This window comes from Lycium ferocissimum, chromosome 4, assembly GCF_029784015.1.
Source record: "Lycium ferocissimum isolate CSIRO_LF1 chromosome 4, AGI_CSIRO_Lferr_CH_V1, whole genome shotgun sequence".
Taxonomy (NCBI): domain Eukaryota; kingdom Viridiplantae; phylum Streptophyta; class Magnoliopsida; order Solanales; family Solanaceae; genus Lycium; species Lycium ferocissimum.
The window spans coordinates 44,093,462-44,114,254 of record NC_081345.1 but is presented as its reverse complement, the minus strand read 5'-3'; the positions used below and the strand labels follow the sequence as shown (position 1 = coordinate 44,114,254).

General features: G+C 35.9%; 2 protein-coding genes and 1 non-coding gene across 4 annotated transcripts; 1 reads left to right on the top strand and 2 right to left on the bottom strand.

Moving 5' to 3' along the window:
* Positions 1-1,163: 1,163 nt before the first annotated feature.
* LOC132053193 (autophagy-related protein 8C-like) lies at positions 1,164-4,495 on the top strand. Its single transcript, XM_059445108.1, has 5 exons — positions 1,164-1,365; positions 2,630-2,685; positions 2,806-2,858; positions 3,425-3,543; positions 4,140-4,495. Exons 1-5 carry the CDS (start codon positions 1,329-1,331, stop codon positions 4,232-4,234), a joined length of 360 nt encoding a protein of 119 aa, XP_059301091.1. The 5' UTR covers positions 1,164-1,328; the 3' UTR covers positions 4,235-4,495.
* A 4,480-nt stretch (positions 4,496-8,975) lies between these two features.
* TRNAF-GAA (transfer RNA phenylalanine (anticodon GAA)) lies at positions 8,976-9,048 on the bottom strand. The gene has a single exon. It is a non-coding gene; the product is annotated as a tRNA-Phe (tRNA).
* Positions 9,049-12,155: 3,107 nt separating this feature from the next.
* On the bottom strand, positions 12,156-19,904 carry LOC132053192 (uncharacterized). 2 transcript variants are annotated; one of them, XM_059445105.1, is made up of 4 exons: positions 19,640-19,904; positions 15,471-15,637; positions 14,167-15,003; positions 12,156-13,879 (listed from the first exon to the last, which is right to left on the bottom strand). In XM_059445105.1, exons 1-4 carry the CDS (start codon positions 19,902-19,904, stop codon positions 12,272-12,274), a joined length of 2,877 nt encoding a protein of 958 aa, XP_059301088.1. In that variant the 3' UTR covers positions 12,156-12,271. The 2 variants fall into 2 exon arrangements, with proteins under 2 accessions (XP_059301088.1, XP_059301090.1); XM_059445107.1 differs by lacking the exon at positions 19,640-19,904 and adding an exon at positions 15,229-15,320 and having other exon boundaries at positions 15,471-15,612.
* Between the last annotated feature and the right edge of the window lie 889 nt (positions 19,905-20,793).

Here is a 20,793-nt window from a genome sequence, read left to right as displayed (position 1 = left end):
ATGGTATATGTATATTTGATATAAACTATACACTACCTATTCACTGTGTTCATATTTTCTAAACTAGATAGTCGAATGATGTTTGACTCTAATTTTCCCAAAAAAATGCTAAAGGGATTATTAGATCAAGACAAACAGTTACAGAAAGGGTTATTGGCACAAATATCCTTATTTCGTCAAGACGAACAGTTACGGAAAGGATTATTGGCACAAATATCCTTATTTCGTGGTGGTCTTTAATTTTTGTCCCTCAACACTTTTGACACGAGATGAACTAAATTTCGGCCGACGTTGTTAGTATTTAGCTTCGGCATATGTTCATAACATCCCACAAGTTATGCCAGACAATGCAAAACTTTCAACATTCAACATAATCTAGAAAAAGGCATATGTTCCTGCAGCCGAAATTTCAGTTTCTGAAGATAAAAATATTACAAAATTTATACCGAATGTAGCATATCTGAATATTTTCATTAAGTAAGCAGGAGTTAGGAGAGGTAGAGGTAGGAGAAGAAGAATTGGGGGGAGGTGATTAGACAAGACATGATAGAGCTCCAATTGACTGAGGACATGACCTTGGATAGGAGGGTGTGTGGAGGTCGAGGATTAGGGTAGATGGTTAGTAGGTAATAGAGGCGTTATCATATGATTTAGGGTGGTCACGTAGTTTCTTTTTCGCTAATATGTATTGATATATGTTACTGCATTTATTTTGTTCATTTTGCTGTCCCTTTTTTCTTTCCTACGTTTCTGCATCGGTTACATTTCTTTTGAGCCGAGAGTCTATCGGAAACAACCTCTCTATCCCATAAAGGTAGAGATATAGTCTCGTACATCTTACGCTCCCCAGACCCCACTTGTGTGATTATACTGGGGATGTTGTTGTTGTAAGCAGCATGACAAAATTTGAAGACCACATATATAAGGGAAATCTATGCAAAATGTTTTTATATATATATATAAATATATTCATATGTTTTGTAAACTAAAAAGTATCCTCAAATTTTGTATTATATATAGGTTATTCTCTCCCTTACAGAAAATTCATAAAATTGGGCTTTTTTTTCTTTCTTTTTGATTAGTCAATGTTTTGGGCCTTTCCTTCCCTGGTAAACCCAATTAATAAGAAGTTTTGTTCCCTCAATCCTCCCAATTGACAATTCTACAAAAAATAAAAAATAAATAAATAAATAAAAAATATTACTAGGCAAATCCTTTTATATTCCTCCCTTCAAAGTTACTTTCTTTTGAAAAAAAGAAGCTTTCCCCTTTTGCTGCAAAACCTTAATTTTACTTTGATCTCTCTAATTTGTAGCTAATTCATCACCATGGCCAAAAGCTCATTCAAATTGGAACACCCTCTTGGTAATTATATACGATATATCTGTCTATTTGTGTTATTATTGTATTTTTGGTTCCAAGATCTGATCTTTAGCTTTTTTGGCTCTAGAATTTTCTTGATCCACTATTAATTTTTTTTTTTTCTATTTTGGTAGTTGAATGTCACACCCTTTTTCCAGATACTTGATTCTTGCTTCCCTGAAAAAAATTACTCCCTCCGTCCTAATTTATGTGAAGGTGGTTGACTTGACACGGAATTTAAGAATAAAATGTAGACTTTTGAAACTTATTGTCCAGAATAAGTCATAGCTATCTGTGAGGCTAGAAAAAATTTCATTAATTAAGGGTAAAATGGAAAGTTTAAAGTTAAATTATTGCTTACTAAATATAAAAAGGTGGGGCTAGAAAATTTTCATTAATTAAGGCTAAAATGAGAAGTTTAAAGTTAAATAGTTACTTACTAAATATAAAAAGGTGTCATTCTTTTTGGACTGATCAAAAAGGAAAGAGTGTTATGTTCCCTTTCGAATTTCATACTGTAGTAGACTTGTATTTTATTTTGTGCAACTGGAGAGTTTGAATTTAGATCTCCACTGTTTTACATGCTTGCATAATTATATGTCGGTTTCTTCTGTAAATGGCTGCTGAGCTGCTTTTATTTGTGTGTCTATTGTGTGGAAGCATGAATATTGTTGCACTTCCAATGATTAATGAAAAATTTGGTGCAAAAGCGCTAAGTGTTACTTACCAAAGGAATTAAATGGCGCACAGTGGTGTGCGACGTTAATGGGAAAATATAATTTTTGTAATGAGCCAGTGTCGTTACCTCAGTTTAGCAGAAGAACATGGCTCTTAGTGCAATGAGTAAGTCGTTACCTCAGTTTAGCAGAAGAACATGGCTCTTAGTGCAATGAGTAAGTCGTTAAAATTTTTGTTCAATGCAATTGATTCTAATGGGACGATAGTAGGGGACTAAGGTAGGGGTAAGGTTGCATACACACCACCCTCCCCAGACCCCACTTGTGGGATTACACTGGGTATGTTGTTGGTGTTGTTGGGACGATAATTTGCTAAATTACTGTACTCATATAGGGATTGGCACTGGACTTGCTGGGGGTACCTGTCTGTACTCTCTGTTACCTCAAAATTTTTGTGGCCTCATCTTTTGAATTTATTATAGCCATTGCTTACCTCATCAAACAATAGGTATCGCCTGTGTAAACATTTATCTTTCCTCTGGTCTAACATTATGTTCCTGTATTACTAATTTGGTGTTACGTTGTTCCAGAGAGGCGACAGGCTGAAGCTGCTCGTATAAGGGAGAAGTACCCTGATAGAATACCGGTACTAATGCAATTACTTCTGTTGTCTCGCAATGTTTTTTGTTTTGTTTTTTTCATTGTAGACATTTTATGTGCTTTTCTCAATCTACTTCTCATTGTTCTCCTTCTGCCTGCCATTTAGGTTATTGTGGAGAAGGCTGAAAGAAGTGACATTCCTGACATTGACAAGAAAAAGTTAGTCTTCTTTTTCTCTGCTTGATCCTTTAGTATGTTGCACGTTGGTTATCCTTAGTTTTGCTAGAGTCAATTTTGTTCGTTAATGAGTTTTTAAATTTTGTTAGGAGTGTTGAGGTGGGTAGGGTATTTTTTTGAGCTATGACATGTCTGATGTAAGTTTCTTATCCATCTTTGTGAAGAATAACGAACTGTCAAAAGTATTTTCTTGTGTACCACATCACTTGTTTAAGGTTTTAAGATGTAGTGATTATTATTTGAGTTGAAAGAGGACTAATTTGCACTAGGAAGGAGATATACTTGGCGAACAAGATAGATGTTATTGTCTGTTCTAAAGTGTATAATTGTAGTGCAAGAGAATTTTTTTCAAATTTTCTTTCTTCATATGAAAGTAGTATTTGGCAATGGAAGACATTGCTTCTAACCTCCTTAAATGTGAGACCTATCTCTTTACGTTTTACTTTTCATCTGTATTCTCCTGTGTTCATTGTTGTATCTTCAGCGCTTTTACCCATATTTTTTGTAATAGTTCCATTTTGAAATGTCGGTTATTACTATTATTGCAGGTACTTGGTTCCTGCTGATCTAACTGTGGGGCAATTTGTGTACGTTGTTCGTAAGAGAATAAAGCTTAGTGCCGAGAAGGCTATTTTCATCTTCGTGAAAAATATCCTTCCTCCCACAGGTGAGTAGAATCTACGCACAATTGTCATTATGCTTTTTTTTTTCCCCGGAACCGAGAATTCCTTATCACCAGTGGCATTCGGTTCGAAACTCTATGGATAATGGACTGGCCCCTCCACCCCTCTTCACTTATATACTCCCTCCGTCTCAAATTATTTGTTGTGATTTCTAAAAATAGTCGTCTCAAATTTGTCATTTTTGAGGTTCAAGACAAAATTAATATTTTTATTTCCATTTTACCCTTAGTAGTAATTGTTTTTTTAAAGACTAGAAACACCTTAATAGAGTAAAATATCTATGAAGAGAGATTATCTTAAGACATAAATAAGGGTAAAATAGTCAAAAATCCCTCCTAATTAATGTTTTTTTAATGGGTGTGTAAAAGGGAAACACGACAAATAATTTGAGACAGATGGAGTACAAGGCAGACAAAGGCTTTTGTCTGTGATAGTTTTCGAACCCGTTAAAAAGTTTGCCAAACCTACACATCACATGCTGCTTTTTTACCACTAGACCAAGGCTCCGGGGCCACAATTGTCATTATGCTTTGTCCAAACATTTTTTTTGTCTGATCGTTTTTTTCCCGTCCTTTTACAGCTGCCATGATGTCCGCCATTTATGAGGAACACAAAGACGAGGACGGCTTCCTGTACATGACCTACAGTGGAGAGAATACATTTGGATCCTTCTAAAAATGCAGTAAAACTGCACTATATGTAAATAAGTCTTAGAAAAAACCTGTAAATGCGTTCTATCTTGAGCTATCTTCCTTCCAAAAGACGGAATCTTCTATCCACTGCCTACTTACTTTAACTTCGGTTACTGGTCTGCTGCTGTGCCATCTTGTTGGTTTCTTTTCCTTTTCGTTTTTCCCCTTGTAATCATAAATCTTTTGAAGGTTTATTTCCCCTTTTTGCAATCTTTTTATGTGAGAAACCATTACATCTGGCAAAGGAGTCATCTTGTTGTGGCCTATGTTGCTCGGATCCTTCAAAAATATCGCTCGGTGCATGGGGGATCCTCCAAAAATGGACATCTGAGATGGGGTGCGATAACATTTTGAAGAGTCCAAGCAACATAGGTTGTGGCTGATAAATTTCAATAATTTCGCATTCATAGCGTAATTTGCAGTTTATCTCTTGCTTTTATTAGGTGTGCAAAGAATTTTTTTAATATACATCCGATGTTTACACTACTCCAATTTCTATAGAATTTTGAGTTGGATTGGAGATTTTTCGACGCGGTATCAAAACAAGCAAAAGGTCTAGAGTTTGAGTCTTGCTGCCTCCTATCAAAGAACTTTTCACGTGTTTGATCTATGAAAACGAATGAGCTGGCCTGTGTAAAAAAGACGGTCACACGCTTCACCAATCATCCATCAGCTATTATCTCAAGTGGGTCATCGGTAAAAACATTACATGTTCACTTGCGTAGTCGCATCAGAGTTAAAATTCTCCAATGTTCATCCAAATAAAAATAATTATACAGTTAACTCACAGTAAATCATTCAACTTAACCTTATTTTAGGAAAAAAATATTTCAGTCGATAGATCAACTTTTCGATGTCAGAAAGATGACATGGCATACCGCTTCACTCTCTAAACTTCAACTTTCTCAATTCATCATCTGATTATATTCAGGGGCGTAGCTAAAACTAGAAGTTCAGATGCGGGTCCGATCAAATCTAGTAATTTATGCTCAAATAGTATATTTGTATGAATGAATTCATTAAATATGTAGAAATAGTAAGTTTAGAATCCAGTTATTAATGTTTGAATTTGTTATTTCAAAATTCATAATTAATAAAATTAAAATCCTGACTCATTATATCGTCACATATGGACAATTAGTTTGAGACAGCAGAAAAGAAGGAAATTAAATGAAAAACAAGTGAAAATGGGTGAAAAGTCAATTTTCCTGACGCACATCACGTACGAATATTTGGACATTCTCACTAGTTATTCTAATGTTTGTCATATTTGTATTCATCATATCCATGCATCTGTCCTCGACAATACATTGGAATTTTCGCCCTTAACTTGGCTATTTCAACGCACCTTTTGTAGTTGCAACTAATCATTTTAATAATATTGAATGCATGCCTTGTAGGTTCAACAAAAAAGAAACACTTAAATTATATAGACTAGTAATAGATTATCAGTGTAATTTGACGGCGTAACAAATTAATTATCCTCTTTGAAATTGCTCAATATCTCCATCAATTACGTTTTTGGTCCATTCATACTCATATCGTTAGCAAATCATTTTGTATTTGTTGCTTCAATTAATGTAGCTCAAACATGAAATTAGTGACTTCCACATGACCAAAATTTTTAAAGAAAACATGTCCGATTTACTCCTCAACTTCGAACTATGATTTAAATAAAATTACCCCCAAAATTGGAGCTATGTTAGACGACAAGGGCGAGAACGAGATTGTTATTCCTAAAATTATCCTCATATTATTTAATCATAACTAAGTGTGTGTGTGTGTATAGAGTCTTCGAATAGTTATTAAGAATGAGTATACTTATTTGGTAGGTCATGGGACCTATAAATTGACTCTAATTTGCATTTTGTTTTCACATGGAACCATCCTATGCCTTTCCTTTTTGGCATTGTTGCATCCATCCATATATATTGCTTTATCTATCATTCACCAGGACCAAATTTTTTCATTAGAAAGATATATATATATACATAGGTCAATTTTCTGTATTCTTATGGCTTTGTTCAATTTTTGTAGCTGCTTCTCCAAGTCTTCAGATTCAAGTAAATTCGTCTGCAATGGCGATGTTTGTGTTTTACGCCATCCCAGTAAGGAGAAGAATAAGGAGAAACGAAGCTTTAAGATCCCATTTCCTCAGTTTTTTCTATGCAAGTGATCATGAGTAGCAATATGATAGAGGTATTCAGGTTAGCTTGTGCATAGGGCAGATGTAGAAGGTAAGTTACGAGTTTGGTAGAACTCAGTAACTTTGAGCCCAAATGATGTCACTTTGGGCGGATGTGTTAAGGAATTCATTAAATATGTGTAGATATTAAATTTAGAATCCATTTATTAGTATTGATCAGGTCGATATTCTAGAATTCCGACCTCATATATACAATTCAAATTCTTGATTAATCACTACTTGTTTGCACCAAGACTATCTCATTGATTTCTACAACCTATTAACTCCCATCAGCATGTACGTACCAAATAATTTTATCCACCAAGTTAAACAGATAAAAAGAAATTACCTTTTTTTTTTTTTTTTTTGTCTGCCTTTTCTTGCACTATATGATATACATCACAATATTTATTTAAAAAATGGTTCAGATTCCCGGAAAAGCCAATTTTCTTTCTTTTGATTGTAGCATACAGAAACTTTGTTGTGTCTTGTGAGTGTTCAAAGATGTTCAAAATTTAATATAGTATGAAAGAAAGTAATATTTGATCTATTTATACATTTTCGTTTTTCGACAAAGAATGTTCAAACTAACCGTCCTTCGTCGATTCTCGCTCCCCCTGATTATATGAATACTCTATATTCATTCTTCATCATTAGACTATCTTTTATACTATGCAGATATTTAAACTTGGTATTCTTATATGATTTTGCGAAACTCAGATAACCAAAGATAAAAGACATACATAGTATTCGTAGTTATTTACAAATACAAAAATGTACACGTATTGCAACTCAATAACATTACAAATCATGCACAAAACATGTCTTTTTCTGTTGGATTATTTTATGGAATATAATAATTTAGCTTAGAAAAGACAAGAAATTAAAGTAGTTGGGACAAACAAAGAGGAAATAGGGACTAGTGCCAGACTTATTCCTATGCATGAAAAAAATGTTTTGTACTAAAACTAAAAAGAAAAAAAAAATAATGTGGTGAACGTGGATCGAACACGTGACCTTCAGATTATCGGTCTGAGGCACTCGCAACTTTGCATATAAATCGAATTCGTTGAATGCGATTTATGCCTTAGCAGGACTAACTTCCATACTAAATAAATTTAGCACAACTTATACCATGCTTCGTTTGAGTTTGAAGAGATTTATACATTGTTCGGAAACAATGGACCCCACGCCAAATTGGTTGTCACATAAAATGGTCTTTTCATCGTTACGTAACAATAGATTTAACAATACAATACAATAAATTTTAAGTAACAATTAAAAAAACATAGTCTCTAATGTAACAAATACAATACCATATAATGGGCAACAACCATCTAAACAACATGCATTACCACGAAAGGATGTGGTGTAACGAATGAGGCTGCTCCCCCCTAAATCAGAGGTTTCGGGTTTGAGCATTGGGTATGGAAAAAATTTTGATAGCGAACGCTTCCCCCGAATGGGCCTTATGCGGTGCGAATTCAAATATAGTCGGGCTCCAATGTGGTACCGGACACAGGGTGGGAAATTAAAAAAAATGCATTAATCTCCAGAAACCAACATAAATTGTACCATATTAATAGTACTATCCAAGAAATATTTGCATTCTGAATGAATCAGTGGAGTTGTGAAAAAACAAAAACATAAAAACCCGCTCATGCAGTGAACGTGGATCGAACACGTGACCTTCAGATCTTCAGTTGGACGTACTACGTACTCTTACTTAGCATACAAATCGAATTCGTGGAATGCGATTTACGCCTTAGCAGGACCAACCTCCATAATTAATAAATTTAGCACTACTTATACCATGCTTCGTTCGAGTTTGAAGAGATTTATGCATTGTTTGGAAACAATGCGAACCCACGCCAAATTGGTTGTCACATAAAATGGATCTTTTCATCGTTACGTAACGATAGATTTAACAATATAATACAATAAATTTTAAGTGACAATTAAAAAAAATATAGTATGTAATGTAACAAATACAATACCATATAATAGGCAGCAACCATCTAAACAACATGCATTACCACCAAAGGATGTGGTGTAGCGGATGGGGCTGATCCCCCCTTAATGAGGTTTCGGGTTTGAGCACTGGTTATGGAAAAATCCTTGGTAGCGAACGCTTCCCCCGAATAGGCCTTATGCAGTACGAATTCAAATATAGTCTGACTCCAATGTGGATACCGGACACTGGGTTGGAAATTTGAAAAAAAAAAAAAAAACATGCATTAATCTAATCTCCACACAGAAATCAACATAAATTGTACCATATTAAGAGGACTATCCAAGAAATATTTGCATTCTAAATGAATCAGTGGAGTTGTGAAATAACAAAAACATAAAAATTCGCTCATGCAGTGAACGTGGATCGAACACGTGACCTTCAGATCTTCGGTCCGAACAACATGCATTAATCTCCACACAGAAATCAATATAAATTGTACTTACAATATTAATAACACTAGCCAAGAAATATTTGCATTCTAAATGATTCAGTGAGCTGTGAAAGAGAAGAAAAAAAAAAGGCTCATGCGGTGAACGTGGATCGAACACGTGACCTTCAGATCTTCAGTCTGACGCTCTCCCAACTGAGCTATCCCCGCTTTGTCTCTTAATTCTACTACTCAAATTATAAAGTATGCAGTGGATTATTGTTCATCTTCCTGATGACATTTAAGGTGTGCTGGTGGATGGAAAACACTAATGTGGTTTTTTAGTATTTGCTAAATAAATAAGAAATATTTTGACCAACTAAATATTAAAAGGAAAGTTTAAAAAAAAAAAATTAAAATATTTTCCTCCATATCAAACACACACGCAAAGGGCGGGATTTCCACATTTATGTTCAAAATATAAAAAAGTAAACGTACGAAGAAGGCAAGAGTTCAACATATCTATATATATATCATAAAAAATAATTTTAAGCTTTATAAAAACGAGCGTTTTTTTCTGCCGAGGGTGTTCGGTCGGCATAGTGTGGCTCCGCCACTGCACACACGAGTTCCATTTACACACTTTTCAAGTTAGGAATATGAGTCTCAAATGCACCAATTGGAGTTAATTAAGGGGTCATTTGATAAATGGTGTAGAAATAAGTAGCTTCAGAATAAAATTTTGTATAACATAATAATAGAGTGTTTGGATGGCCGCATAAGAAAATTAATCGTCACATAACTAATACAACATTTGATTGATAATATTAAATGATATCAAATATGTGAGAACCTATATAATATTTTATGTGAGATTAAATTTGAAATAAAAATATGTATTATTAGTAAAGCAGAGATTAAAATATTAAAGACAAAAAATGTCCTTCTAGAATAAGTAGTTCATGTATAACTATCTCATCATCATTAACCACATATTGATCCATCATTACTAATTACCGCATTATAATCCATGTATATCAACCTATTATATCTGTATGTTGGAATTAAATTCAAAGGATATATGTACGTGTGTGTGTGTGTTTATGTCCAATCAATCGGACTGATTGTTGTCTCCAGCAGAGCATGAATTTAGTTCCAAGGAGAAACATTAGTAAAATATTGGGCAATAGAGAGTGTAGACAATTGGAAGATACCAATTTCTTCGATACCAAATAATTAGATGAAATTAGAAACTTAAATGTTGCATGCTAAAAAAATTGTTGATAGTTAATAGTCCAAAATTTTATGGGAAATTGGATTATTACAAGACCAATAAAATAATACTTCACTTAAGAGAGATGCAATCCTAAATCACAAAGGTTTATACTACAGAAATATGAAATCCTAGATAAAAAAGGTTTATACTACAAAAATATAAAATCCTAAATAGAAAAGATTTATACTAAAGAAAAATGAAATCTTAAATCAAAGTGGTCTATGCTTACGAAATACTTATAAGCAAGCTCCTACCCCTACTTCTTACCCGCACTTCATTCTATCTCGTTTGTTTACTTTTCAATTATTTTCCTTCCCACGTCTCATTTTGGTAGCCAAGACAATGGCAATGATCTTCGTAGCATTTACTAACTGCCAAAGCAGTAATTATTTCCCCGTTATCGAAAATGACCCTGAAGTTAGTTGTGTTCGATCAGCTCCCGACAGAGTGATGCACCTGTCTATATCAGTTGATAGTTCCCTCCGTAGGGGTTCATCAAAATCAACACAGACGGGAGTTTCATGCCGAACTCAGGGTTTGGAGGTGTTGCAAGGGACGATAAGGGAAGGTGGGTGCGAGGAGGATTCTTCGGGCGACTTGGTATGATAACGTCGTCGTTTTACGGCGGAACTATAGGCCATACACGGCGGTTTGACCCAAGCGTATAACTACAATTTGAAGAAGGTCATCATTGAGACCTATTCGACTGACGCCTTAATGCTGCTGAGCGTGGGAGATGTTGTCGATAGTCACCCTGATCGCGCTGTGATAGAGGAGTGTCGGCGTCTCCTGTCCTTGGGATCTCAATAATGCATACTCTGAGACAAGGAAATAAATGTGTGGATCACCTCGCTAAAATGGGAAGAATGCACCAAGAAGACCTAGTAATACTACATCGACTATTCATTTTGTTTAATTTCTTAATCGGTGGACATCGCTGCTGGACATAGAATGTATAACGATTTCATTTTGTTATTTCCTTCTTTATAACTTTTCTTTTCATTGTCTTTCAATAAATGTTGCAACCAGAAAATAATCACTTTGTCATATGAAAATATACAAGATATAATATACAAAATGAATAATCATATTAAGAGCACAACACAAAAATAGAGAAAATAACAAAATCATTTACTTAAAAGTTAGCGCTCAAGAAAAAAGAAATTAGAGTACTTAGTAATTAAGGCACCAAATTAAACAAAATTCCACTCATTTCCATAGTCATGCACAATTTTGAATCTCAAAATTTGATTATGGAACACCAGAACGACTAATAGAAACGAAACCGCCTATAACTCCAATATAAAGTACGAAGTCAAGACATCCTTAAAGCAAGCTTTTCATGATCGGAAATGCTATTTGTTTTATCTCTTTTCGGTTAATTCATGTGTGCTAATGTTGAATCCTCATTATTAATGAAATTCAAATAATCTCGGGATTGATCAAAAGATCCTTTCAGTTGGCTAGAATATGTTACTTGAAAGAAACTAGATCTAATGGAAACATATTGAATATTTGACTAGAATTCGTTCCTTAAATAAAATTAGATCTAGCGAAATCATATTGAATTATTTGTATACATTCGATATCTTGCTAAAAAATCAATCCTTGTTTTCCAACCACATATTGTTTAAATCAAATCTAATTCTCTTTCTCAATATTATCATAAAAATTTTGATTCTTCCACCAACAAATAAAGAAATTTCAATTGGTATTTTTTCACGAACGTCATACACGTTATATAAACTTATAAGTTCGATACTTTGTATAAAACTAATGTGTAAAATATATTTGATCGCGTTGAGTGGACAAATGTGTTGATTATAACAATTTACGGATGAAAAATGACAAATAAGAAAGCATTCACTCTTACCTCACATAACTTACACAAGTTATCCGAGGATTGCCTATGTTTGACAAGTAGAATTCGTGGACCCAAAATCTTACATTATCCAAGATTTTGGATCCGCAAATTTCAGTTGTCAAAAATAGATAACAATGAAACAGTCGACAATGCTCTTTACACTGAAGGGGCAGAAAACTTAAACAGCAGAGAGAAATAGGAGGATGAAAATCAGAATTATCGAATTGTAATCAAGATTCAACAAGGACTTTACAAAGCCCTTTATACACTACAAGGGATTCAAAGGTAATATATTGAGATTAGTAGTTTCCCAACTACGTTCTAGTTGCCATTAACATTGCGCGGATTTTGGCCCTAAGATCATTTGATATCTCAGTAGATTCAGACGGTTGAGACGGGGCTCTTTGTTGGGAACTAGATACGTCGACTGAAACTTCTCTGCTGACAGAACCTCTTAAACTTCCTCTCGATTGATCTGACACTTTGGCAAGGATCTCACCTTCTTCCAGTTCTTCTCTTTCTTTGGTACCATTTTCATTCTTATCAGCCCTGCCATAGCGCTGCTCTTCATCACCAGAAGAGCTTGCACGCTTATGTTTGTGTTCACGTTCATCATCGCTAGAATGTTTAGTCCTGTGTTTGTGTCTATCTTTACTACGATGGGAAGTTCTATGAGATCTATCAGACTCATCTTCACTAGAATCCTTAATCCTGTGTTCATGTCTATCTCTACTGCGGTGGGAGGTTCTACGAGATCTATGTTTCTTCTTGGAATGCTTATGATCCTCCTCATAATCATCTTCCCTATTTTCACGTGACGACCGATGACTTGAATGTTTTTTCCTTCCATGCTTATGATGTCTCTCTGCATCTCTTTGCTCATCATCCTCATCATATTCAGGGGATGAATGTTGTCTGCGGTGCTTCTTTCTTGATCGACTATTATGTTCATCATCTTCATCCTCGCCTGCATCGCCACCATCTTTGTGTCTATGACGGCGTGATCGCCTCTTTTTTCTGGATCGTTTATCATCCCTTACCTCTCCACTTTCTTCCTCTTCATCTTTTCTTGAAGAGCGGCGCTTCTTCCTGGAGCGCTGCTGCTCCTCCTCCTCCTCCTCCTGTTCCTCTTCCTCATCTTCGTGTATACCAGATCTTGACCTGTATTTCCTTCTTGATCGCCGCTCAAGATCTTCAGCAGTATGTTTCATTTCAGATTTCTCATTTTCATTCGACACATTATTATCTAATGGAGCTGTACTGCCTTCTCTCTCCACAGCAGTCGGTTCTGCCAGAGTTGCACTGCCTTCTCTTTCTTTAGTAGCAACATTAACCTCTGTAACGGAACCTGATAAGGCAGATCCTTGTGGTTCCACTGACCCTCCAAGTGAATCTCTTTTGGCAGGAGCTGCTCCACCTTTTAACAGGGCAACAAACATCTTCGCCCTTCTCAGCCTCTCTGCTTTCAGCTTCTGCTCTTTGGTCAAGTGTGCTTCAGAGGAGTCTGCTTCACCTGCAGCTTCCGCAGCGGCAGACTTCGCAATTTCCTTCACTTTTGGAATCGAAACACTATTTTCCATCCTCTTGCCAGACTTCTGACCAACAATACTGGGACCCTCACTGCTGTGACCCTGACTATCACCGTTCTTAGATGAGCCTGAAAGTATACTCAAATTGGGATTCTTAATACCTCTAGTGGCTGCCTGAAGGATAGCAGCCGCAGCAGCAGCGTCCACATTGACCCCAGCCTCTTGCGGTGAAGTTCTAGCCAGAGAGTCCTGTGTTTCCTTTTTGGATTTTCCCAGCACCATCTTAAACTTCTCTTTCTTATCAGATGCATATGGCAGATCATACTCCGCAGATCTTAAAGAGGTAGAATTACTTTCCTTCAAAGATCTCTTTTCTGATCCATGGACTTTTGACTGCACAACAAAGAGAAGAAAAGGCCACAATGTTAAAGTAATTCCACACTTCTCTCCAAAGGGAAAGTAGTATAACCAGGTTCACATGCATTAGCTACACCGATAATCCAGAACCAAAGAGAAAAATACAGCTACATGGTTTTTGTGTCAATAATTTGCCAAAGAAGCAAATGCCAGGTTCAAGAAACTAAAAATAATATGCTCAAATTTAAATTAATTTTAAACTTTAGCCATGCGAATGCAGAGGAACCCATATGACATTTTCCAGACAGAGAAAGAGCTTTCACCTCTTGAGCTTTCTGGAGTACTTTTAGATAGTAAGGATGATATTGGTTGGAAGGAAGGAGAAATGGAAATCTCCCGTGTTTACTGTCCTGTTCCATAAGAGTTGACTCAAACTGCTTCCCATTCTTCAGAATGAACTCCACAATCTTATCAATCAATTTCTTTAGATCAGATGGAGGCTCCACCAAAGGTCCTGTCTTAGACACTGCTCCTAGACCAGAAATGTCCGCCGTTGTCTTTTCTGATGCAGCAGAAGAACGAAAGTCATCTTCCTTCCGAACGCTACTTCTACTTCTGCTCCTGGAAGCATTAATCAAATTATTCTTTTTCAGTGCAGGAGCCTTTTCTTTATCTTTACTAGAACGAAGTGAATGTGTAGAAACTTTCTCGTCTTTTTCTTTCTCATCGTTTTCAAATGCCTTAGAGCTAGATTCAGCCCTTTGAAGCGGACGGGAAACATTATTGGTATCCAAAGCATCAAATGCTGCATCGGAAACTCTGGATCCAGGATCATCCCCATTTGCAGGCTCCTCATCCTCTCCGAACCCATATACAGAACCAAGCATAGATAAAGCACCTCCAACACCATCATGTTCCTTGTGCTCATCAGAAACCTTTTTTTCTTCATTTTGAGCATTCAAATCACTGTCAGATTGTAAAAGTTCGGGATGATCAACAAGAAACCTAAAGTATGGATGAAGACCGTGCTCAGGCATTAAGAACCCAAATGTTGGATTGTTTCCCTGCTTCACCCTGAGAACAATTTCTGACTGCCCACCATGTTTGCTCACAAACAGAGCAGTCCTTGCAATTATCTGATGTAACTTTTCCGTTGGTGGCTGCAAAAAGATAGAAAGCAACAAAGACTCCATTAAAATGTAGAATTCACAATTCTGGATAAAAAATAAGCTAGAACCTTAGATACAATCTGAAACTTCAAACAGACAGTATGTGTGTCCATTAATGGAAGTAAAAGAGCAATATCAAGCGCATTAAGGGAAGATCCCTCTCAACTAGCAACAAATTGTCCTTACAAAGAAAGCTTTTTATATTCCTAATCCCACCTGCACTGCCCCTTGGTCATGCATCAAAAGGGAACAAGGTGCCTGTGAATGGCAAACTTAGATGAAAGGAACTCCATCCCTGCTCCGAGCATCTGAAAACTTAGACATGGTGAGCCTTAGAATAACATAAGGTTTAGACAACTAGTAGCATTTGGCCACATGGGAAATCCTCGTTAGCATGTAAACAACAATATCCAAGCTTATGAAAGCAGACAAAAAAAAATCGATGAGCACAAGCTTACCAAGCTCTGAAGAAGGCTTTCCGGCACTGGAAAGGAGGGATGAAAGTCGGAGCTTTCCTGGCAAACCTCAGAACTTTTTCCATCAGCAGAATCCTTAGTGCTTCCATATGAGAAACCAACAGCACGATAAGCACCAGTATCCACCGGCTGTTCACCTTCTTCTACTTCTGAGGGAAGAAATCATCTAATCATATTCATATTGACATGCTATCCAAGAGCAATGTAACATAACTCAGAAGCAACAGGAAAAAACTCCGGACAGACTGAGATGAGGTTAAAAATTCTAAGTTGCACGGATTCGGGTGCGGGTATCCGATACGGGTACGGATCCGAGTGTCGGTTTCGGCAAAATCTAAATTTTAAGATTCGGGGGTGCATGTCTAGTTATGGATACAGGTGCGGGGATTCGGCTAAGAAAATTCAAAATTATATAAAAAAATAGAGCTATAAAGATATTACAAATTTTGAGAGATATTCTTATGAAAAAATTACATGTATATTGTAGAATTCAATCTTTCCAAGATGGGCATTATTCTTCCTTATCTTAAATCTGTTTTATTTTTAATTTTGAGAAATCAAAATCTCAAATGTTTTCCCCAAATTTGTCGACGGACTCCGGTCAAAGTATCCGGAGTTAGTTGACCGTATCCCGGACGTTTGCCGTCCCAGCACCCGCACCCGACCCGTGTCAAGACGGGGACGGCACCTAAACTGGTGAGTCCGTGCAACTTAGGTTAAAATAATGATACTTGCATTGATAAGTAATAACAATCTTATTAGTTAGATACGGAAATGTGTATTAAAAGGTCCTATTGTGAAACTTTAAAAAAAAAAAAAATGCTTCAGCCACTAACTAGGCAGCCAACATGCTACATTTCTGCAGCCTGTATTATTTTAAGATACTCAAACACCAAAATATCCTCTCCAGAATGCCCTGCCTGCCTGCCTATAAAAATATTTGCTATCAACACTATTTTCATAACAATAAATCGTTATTCTCAGCTGCCACCTTAAAAATAACATAAGAAATACACTTCTAATAACCATCTAGATGAGGTCCCTCAGCACTGTAAGTCAAAGGCTATCTAAGGGGAATATAGAATAATATACTCAAAACAGGAAATGGTACCGTCAGAGGAAGTTATTACAACAAACAGAATACCAAAGAGAGGGTGCATAATGGACCCTCAACTATGCCCCAAAATTGTAATATATTAGTCTCTTATGCTTTGCAATGCCAATCAAGTCTACTGCAGCACCCGATGGCTAGCAACTTTTTAAGGCAAGATCATGGATACAAAATCCTACTTATGAGCATCATACATAGCTCACGCAACAAGCAGTTGCAGATTCGGAACCAGCATATTAACAGTTGAGTTTGAGTAAAATGTTTTTTCAAGCCAATGAATGCTGCTGTGCATTACATGTACTTATATATGTGTTTGATGTACACGGTGGAGAGTCAAAAGATAACTACAAACTAAATGCAGATAATTACAAACTAGATACAACATTATCCCTTTATATTAAGTCTGCAATACAATCTAAGCATAAATAAATCTAATCGAAGCAGTCCCATAAAGTACTCCCTCCGTTCACTTTTACTCGTCACGTTCCGCTTCACGAGAGTTAATTTGACCAATTTTTGGAGCTAAATTGAATTAGATTAATTCAATGTTTTAAATTTTAAATTTAGATGTTCGGAACTATACGAAAAATACTGTAAGTTCCGATTCTTCTCGTATTAATATGATGAAAAAGTACATCTTAAAATGTTGGTCAAAGTTCCTGCAGTTTGACTCTCGAGAAGAGAAACGTGACAAGTAATAGTAAGCGGAGGGAATATTTCACAAGAGAAATGAAACTTATTTAGCAGAATCAACCACTTAACCGATATTAACATCAGCTACCGATGCATTATCTTTTATCAGATTGTTAGCTTCCGATCAGTTCTGCTAAAATCAACAGAATATATACACGAAAAACTATCCAAAGATGATGTTGTTAGATGTGTATAACAGCATAGCAGCCAAAAAATCTTGGAACCAACAATGATGTTATAGAGAGGTTTGACTCTATATCTAATTCGAAGCAGTTCCATTACATATATTTACTTACAAGAGAAATGAAGCTTATGTAGCAGAATGAACCACTTTAACAATATTAACATCAGCTAGCGACTCATTATCTTTTATCAGATTGTTAGCTTTGAATCATTTATGCTAAAATCAAAAATACATACACCAAACAACTATCAGCTAGCCATTCATTATCGTCTATAGGATCGTTAACTTCCGGTCATTAATGCTAAGATCAACATAATATATCCACGAAAAATATCCACGCAACGTTCGAAAAAAAACAAAAGAAAGCAAGAATTAATTCGAAGCAGTTAATATAAGTATTTCACAAGAGAAATGAAACTTATTTAGCATTATATGAACAATTTAACCAATATTAACATCAGCTAAGCAACTCATTATCTTATATCAGATTGTTAACTTCCGAACATTTATGCTTAAAATCAACATAATATATACACGAAACATTATCCACACAAACATTATCCCTCACATTACGTCTGCAAACTTGGCATAAACAAATCTAATTCGAACTAATAATGGTGCTTCAGTGTAACTGACAGTATATATTATGTTGTTTCGTGTAACTTCCGATCATCTAAGCTAAAATCAACATAATATATACACGAAAAGGATGCAAGAGTAAAGTTTACCTGTTTCATCTGAAGGAATCAAAACATTACTACATATGTTCCATTTACGTGTATTTCACAAGAGAAATGAAGCTTATGGTAGCAGAATGAAGAACCACTTAACCAATATTAACATCAGCTAGCTACTCATTAATCTTAAACTTCTCATTTTTCCCTTAATGAGATAATTTCTAGCCACACAAGTATCTATGAGCCCGTTTGGATTGGCTTTATAAGCCAGTTTTAACCTATTTGAGTGTTTGCCAAAAATAGAAAACAGCTTAAATTAAGTTAAAAAATGCTTAAAATAAGCCAAAACCATCAAGTTGCTCAACCCCAACTTATTCTTTTTTGGCTTAAAAGCCATTTTGGTTTGACCAACAACTTTACCCTTTTATCCCTTATATTTTCTGTTAATTCCAATACTACCCTTACTTCTAAAAACCCTTTAAGCACTTTTATCCAAACACGTAACTGCTTATTTATAAAATAACTTTCAACACTTAAAAAGTACTTTAAGCACTTATGTTTAAAAGCCACTTTTTTTCAGCTAATCCAAACGGGCTCTATGGCTTATTATGGATCGCAAGTTCCAAAAGTATTCCTTTTATTATTAAACTGGATCCAGGAATTTTACTCAGGGGATTCGAAAAAAATAACTAAAGCTAAATATAATAATAATGTTGTTTCTCGGAATTGAACCTAGGACGCTAGAGACAATATTGAACACCCTGAACCACTTGAGCTAAACTTTTGCATTTGTTCAAGGTATTCCAAAAGTATATATATGTAAATCTACCCTATATATATATATACACTGTAATTTTTTGCTGAGGGACCCTCTCTGGGCTATAGATCCGGCCCTGAGTCAAACACCTTCAAATTAACATTAGCTAGCGACTCACTGTCTTTTATCAGATTGTTAGCTTTCGAGCTAAAATCAACGTAAATTTCTCATTTTTCCCTTAATGATATAATTTCTAGCCACACAAGTATCTATGAGCCCGTTTGGATTGGCTTTATAAGCCAGTTTTAACCTATTTGAGTGTTTGCCAAAAATAGAAAACAACTTAAATTAAGTTAAAAAGCTCTTAAAATAAGCCAAAACCAAGAAGTTGCTCAACCCCAACTTTTTTTTTTTAGCTTAAAATCCATTTTAGTTTGACCAACAACTTTACCCTTTTATCCCTTATATTTTCTGTTAATTCCAATGCTAACCTTACTTCTAAAAACCCTTTAAACACTTTTATCCAAACACATAATTGCTTATTTATACTTTCAGCACTTATGTTTAAAAGCCACTTTTTTTCAGCTAATCCAAACGGGCTCTATGCTAAAAGTATTCTTTTATTATTAAAAACTCCGTGCCCCTTCAAACACCTTTCAAATTAGCTTCCGAGCCATTTATGCTATAATCAACATAATTTTATGAAAAGGAAGCGAGAGTTAGGTTTACCTGGCTCATCTGACGGTAAAGGAAGATCAAGGTAACGTTCATGATCAAGCTCGGATTGAATCGAACCATCGACAAGGTTAGACGAAGACGAACAAGTGTTAGATCGTCGTCGGGAAGGTGGAGGAGAAGAGAGAAGGTGACGAACATCGTAACGATCAATCTGTAGAGAATTCCATTCGACGAGAGCGTCGTTGGAGTTGACGAATGCTGACATGGCGTCGTCGTCGAAGAGGAGAGCGTGGCGGCCCACCACCTCTAGATCCATCGCAGACCAACGAATCGAATCGACTTAATCTCTTCTACGATGGGGTTCGAGTGAGAAACCCTAGAGAATTGGGAATTGGAATTGATGGAGCTATAAGCTGTGTGCTGTGGATTGGGCCTGTTGAGTTGGGCAAGTGGGTCAGATGTTGGGCCAGTATCTACCTAAGGCAACTTTTTAACGAAAGAAATCAAAATCGCGCAATTCGCAGGAATTCCCTTATTTTGGGGTGGTCTGGTCCCTCAAATCGGTGGTCTTTAATTTTTAGCCTTCGCCTTGAGGTAGAGTTTTGAAGGTAAAATTAACAAAACTCTACCTTGAAAATTCAAGTTCTACCTGATAAAAAAAAATTAAATTTTTTTACTGGGCGGGTGCGTCGAACCCGGTACCTAGGAGTTTTAGGAGAAGGGAAAAAATTAAAGACCAACAATTTGAGGGGCAAATATTAAAGACCAGTGCATTTGAAGGGCACTCCGCACAAAAAAATGATCAAAATCCTCCATTTTTTTGCACGGATTGCCCTTCGTTTGGGGTGGTCTTTAAATTTTGCCACTCAAATTTGTGGTCTTTAAATTTTGCCCTTCATATTTGTGGTCTTTAAATTTTGCCCTTTCTTGGAAAGATGAGCGAATACATGAAATTCTGGTTCGAACCCCCGCTCCGGCATAAAATAAAAAAAGTAATTTCGCAAGGCAGACTAGGGAAGTGTATGCGGATCCGGATACAATCTTTGAAAAAGTTAAGTTATGCCTGATCCTAAGATAACTAAAAATCTCGCCTCGAGGAAATTTTTCCTCGAGACTTTTAGTTAAACATAACTAAAAGTCCGTTCGAAAAGATATAAAATCTAAACTTTGCCTTATAAGGCAAACTTTTTTTTTGAAAGTCTATT